This window comes from Sinocyclocheilus rhinocerous, unplaced genomic scaffold, assembly GCF_001515625.1.
Source record: "Sinocyclocheilus rhinocerous isolate Xijiao unplaced genomic scaffold, SAMN03320098_v1.1 scaffold3642, whole genome shotgun sequence".
NCBI classification, from domain to species: domain Eukaryota; kingdom Metazoa; phylum Chordata; class Actinopteri; order Cypriniformes; family Cyprinidae; genus Sinocyclocheilus; species Sinocyclocheilus rhinocerous.
Window position 1 is genome coordinate 41,101 of NW_015644863.1, and position 4,281 is coordinate 45,381.

A 4,281-nucleotide genomic window follows, 5' to 3' on the forward strand; every position below is an offset into this window, starting at 1 on the left:
TTGCGAAGATAAAAAAAAAATCACAATTACCTTTTTTATTGTATTATTCCATGGCAGGAACAGGCTTATGTAATTTTGTGTTTGTTCTGATATGTGATATTTTTATAGTTTACATTTATTTTTATATAGCTTACTTTTATTTATTTTTTTAGAAGTCATAGGCACTTTTGTTCCTGAAACACCAATGTTTGCCCTTACGTTTATAATGAAAAATATCAAGAAAATGCAGTTGGCAGAATGCAAAGCACGTTTTGCCTGGTCTCTGTCGGTACTATAATTTTTTACTTATACCATAATTTGTATTTTCTTTATTTGGCCTTCATTTACATGTTTAATCAGATATAGATGATCACTAGAAATTGCCATTGACTTTTCGGAATGGCTTGTTTGAACCCTCGTGGAAATTTCATTTTCTTAATCGACATTTGTTAATGCAGTGGTTCAATCACTGATCTGACTGTAATTGATTTGTTGCTATATCGATTTTGCCACATCAAATGTTAAAAGTCTATTACCTCCATTGATTTCAGTGTTTGGTGTCAGTGCACTGTACTTTGTGTAAATTTTTTGTGTGTATTTGAAGGTGTCATTATCATTTTGTGCTATCCGAGCATGTTCTTTGTGTTGCTTAACTAAATTTACTAAAGGTGGTGTCCTACCAGCTTACACTTTGATTTCTGTGTAATGATTTCACATTCCTTTTAAATAGACTGTTTACTAATTCTTGCTACTGAGTTACAGAGTTTGTGTAAAGATTAATGTGATATTGTAATATTTTTCACCATGCGCATTGAATCACATTACACACTCCAACTGAATAAAACGTATCCTAAATGATATGGCTTGGGTAGAATGTATGTCCTCTCCAAGTTTTCTAATGATGTACTACTCATGGATAGAAATTTCTTTGGCTATGTTATGTAGCCTATGTCATTGCATTGTGTAAGAGAATGATGCTTGATCAACTGTACATAGCTGAAAGCGAGAGAAAAAACAAACAAAAAAACAACTCAATTGTCATTATATTGTAGTGTCACACGAATGCTTGTAATATTGCTTCTGAATGTTTGTGAACCTAGAAATATTTTGTACATTTCTTGTATTTTATTTGACCAACTTTTGAGATGTATTTCTTCAGAATTCATCATTTATTCTGAGAGTACTTTAAGCAACATTCCACAGATTTAAACGTTTTCAGACTTGCCTGGTTTGACTTCAATAAACTGTAATGAATGTTCAAGTGTTTCTTTGAATCCGCATCTTAATTGAGTTTGTCGTAATTGACGCCGTCACATATTTAGTGGTGTATGATAAAACTTTGCTAAATGTAGCCTACATATTTTTGAATATGTTTACTTTGAATAGGGTCCAGTGGTTAAGGAAATTTGCATGTGCAAAAATTGTCGAGGGTTGAGGCTGTGACAGTCTCTAGAGGGCTTATGATTCATGATTATCTACGACTGATATGTCCGAAACGATTCTTTTGAACGTTCGTGATTATGATACATTCGAGTCATCGCGTCGTGTTCACAAAAGTAACATCACTAATTTTTCCATTAATTTACTTAATTAAAAAACAGTATCTCCATTAAAGCCAATGTGACATCGTAGAATTTATAGCAGAAGCCTTCCAGAAGGCTTGGCTTTTGCCTAAAATGTTTCATAATATTTGTATATGGTCTGAGGACAGCTAGTTTTAGGGGAAGTGAATAAAGAGAATGAAGATTTTCAAAAATGATAATTGACGAAATTTGAACTTACTCTGGCATTAGATTTTAAAATAGCAACATTTTCACTTTGAAATTAATCACAAAGTCATCATTCATTACCTCCCTTTAAATTCGCGTGATTCACAAAAGCTCTGCGAATCGGCTCGATCGAATCAGTTAAAAAGAACCGGTTCAAACGAACGATTCCATCGCTACTCGGCCATATACCTGAAAGGACTGACGTGTCAGAGCTCTTCATAGCTGCTCGGTACGGCGCTCAGCTGCTGCTGGACATGTCAAGTATATATGATAGACATCACGAAATTCTGCTCCGGTGGCTGCTCTCAACAGCCGACAAGGCAAAGGTTTCGACGGAAAAGGAAAGAATCGGAAGGTCGGTATTCAACTCCGAACTGCAGACAAAAGACGGAGGATGCGCGATGGATGTCGTGTTTGCGGAAATGTTCGTAAGCAAATATCACAGATGTGGCGCGGAGGGTCGTGCGGCTGGTGACAGCACATCTTATAGATTAACAATCGGTTTGTCTCCCGTGAGACACTCTCTAGTGGTGGAAATATCGATCCTTACTTCCGTGCTGGAAAAACTGTGCTAAATCTAGCTATTTTGAAACGTGGTAGCTGACTTCTAGTTGGTTTAAGTTGTAGACCATCTTAGACCAGCAACAAACCTGGCATTTTGTTTATGCTGGTTTAAACTGTAGACCATCTTGGACCATCTATAACCTATCCACCAGCTGTGTGTGGTGGTTAAACAGGTTGGAGATCCAAGGTGGGCATTAGTTGGTGACCAGCAACATAACAACTAATAGCTGGTTATAAGTTGATGATAGCGATGATACCAGCGATGATAGCGATGATATTTTGTTTTCTTTTTACATTTAAACGCGTTAAATATTACATATACATATGTAATATAATGTGTATTTCCATCACAGGCTTGGTCTTAAATTTCACATAAGGTGGTATTTAAAAGGTCTTAAAAAGTCTTAAATTTAACTTGTTCATATCTGTAGACACCCTGGGTAACTGGCCAACCAGCATGTAATGACCATTATAGACCAGCTAGAAACCAGATACCACCTTAAACTAGCTTTTCTAATGGAGTTCCATGCTGGAAAAACTGTTAAATCTAGCTGTATTTTGGAACATGGTAGCTGGTTTGGTCAAAGCTGTAGACCATCTTGGACCATCAACAAACCATCAACTAGCTTTTCATACCATCTTAAGGGGGTTAAGATGTAAGATGTTGCCTAGATGGTTTCTAGCCGGTCCAAGGTGGTCGTTAATTAAGGACCAACAACAAACCAATTAATCGTTGGTCATACTTGGTGGTCAGGTTGGTTTGTGGTACATGGTAACTGGTCAACCAGCTTGTAATGACCATCATAAACCAGCTAGAAACCAGATACCATCTTAAACTGGACTTTCTAACAGGGTTCTGTGCTGCAGGCACAATAAATGTAATATTAAATCCCCTTTTAAATAACACTAGTGGTTTCTTTTCTTTTTGTTTTGGGATTATAATACTAACCAGTTGAAGTGTCACATACCCCATTGTGGTGGAAGGTTGTTGGTGATGAAGTTTATCTGGGTTGAATTCTCAGATATTCATTTCTATCTTTGTATCTGTATGAATTTATGATTTCCGCTTAATGCAACAATCATCTTCCACTTTTTCCAGGTTTTAGTTGGAGGTATCTTCGATGACAAACCAGGACCAAAGATGAGGAAGAGTTTTGATCATGGCTTTATTGCAGAAGTTATTGTGCGGCTGCTGCTTTTAGGTGTTTTTCTGTAAGTACTTGATTAAAAAGAAGCTACAAATCTTCAGTTACATTTGGCCTGGACTTCAGTGGATTTGACAGATCTAACCATTCAGAACCTGTTATGCTAGTCTTTTGTTCAGTTTTAAAGCAAACGGCAGGTTCTCTCGCAGCTGTGTGGGAAGATTTCCCGGTCTCTTGAGCTGTGCCTGTGTTTGTCTGTTTTGTGGAGATGAGGATTGTTCTCTCAGGCTGTTATTATGCTCTTGTAGCGTGACTGAGGAGCTTCCTCCCTTCAGCCGTGAGATCCAGCCTGAGGAACTCTGGCTCTATAAGTTCCATCCCGTCAAAAAGGACCGTGTTCCTACCCGCCTCATGTTTGTAAGTGCTTACAACTCATGTTCAGCCACGGAAAATCATTTAAAATGCATGTGTGTGATGATGATAATGGGGAATCTCATGACTGTTTATCTCTGATTAACATCTTGAAACAGTCTATCGCCCTCTTCACTCCATTGGTGGTTATTTTCTTACTTGCCTTATTGAAAAAAGGTGGAAAGGGAGATATGAAAGAGGCACCTTTGGGTAAGAAATATGTGAAAATGATATGTGCATTATTGCACTTTACAGCTTGTTTATAATATAAATATATATATATATATATATATATATATTAGGGATGTGCCGATACGAGTATCGGTACCAAACAGTTCACGGGGCAAATTCCAAATGGAAGTGATCATCCCTATCCCCTTGGAGTGGGGACTTTGGAGTGAGCAGGGCACGTG

At 37.4% G+C, this 4,281-nt stretch overlaps 1 protein-coding gene across 3 annotated transcripts in view; it reads left to right on the forward strand.

The window, feature by feature from the left end:
- The first annotated feature begins 1,920 nt into the window (after positions 1-1,920).
- The window catches only part of LOC107705081 (phospholipid phosphatase 5-like), a 7,293-nt gene continuing 4,932 nt past the window's right edge, over positions 1,921-4,281 (forward strand). The window contains exons 1-4 of one of the 3 annotated variants that reach the window (XM_016508221.1): positions 1,921-2,103; positions 3,412-3,524; positions 3,766-3,874; positions 3,988-4,078. In XM_016508221.1, the coding sequence (XP_016363707.1) occupies positions 3,454-3,524; positions 3,766-3,874; positions 3,988-4,078 (271 nt within the window). In that variant the 5' untranslated portion in view covers positions 1,921-2,103; positions 3,412-3,453. Of the gene's footprint in view, positions 2,177-3,411; positions 3,525-3,765; positions 3,875-3,987; positions 4,079-4,281 lie in introns of all 3 variants that reach the window. The other 2 variants (XM_016508219.1, XM_016508220.1) reach the window with 2 other exon arrangements.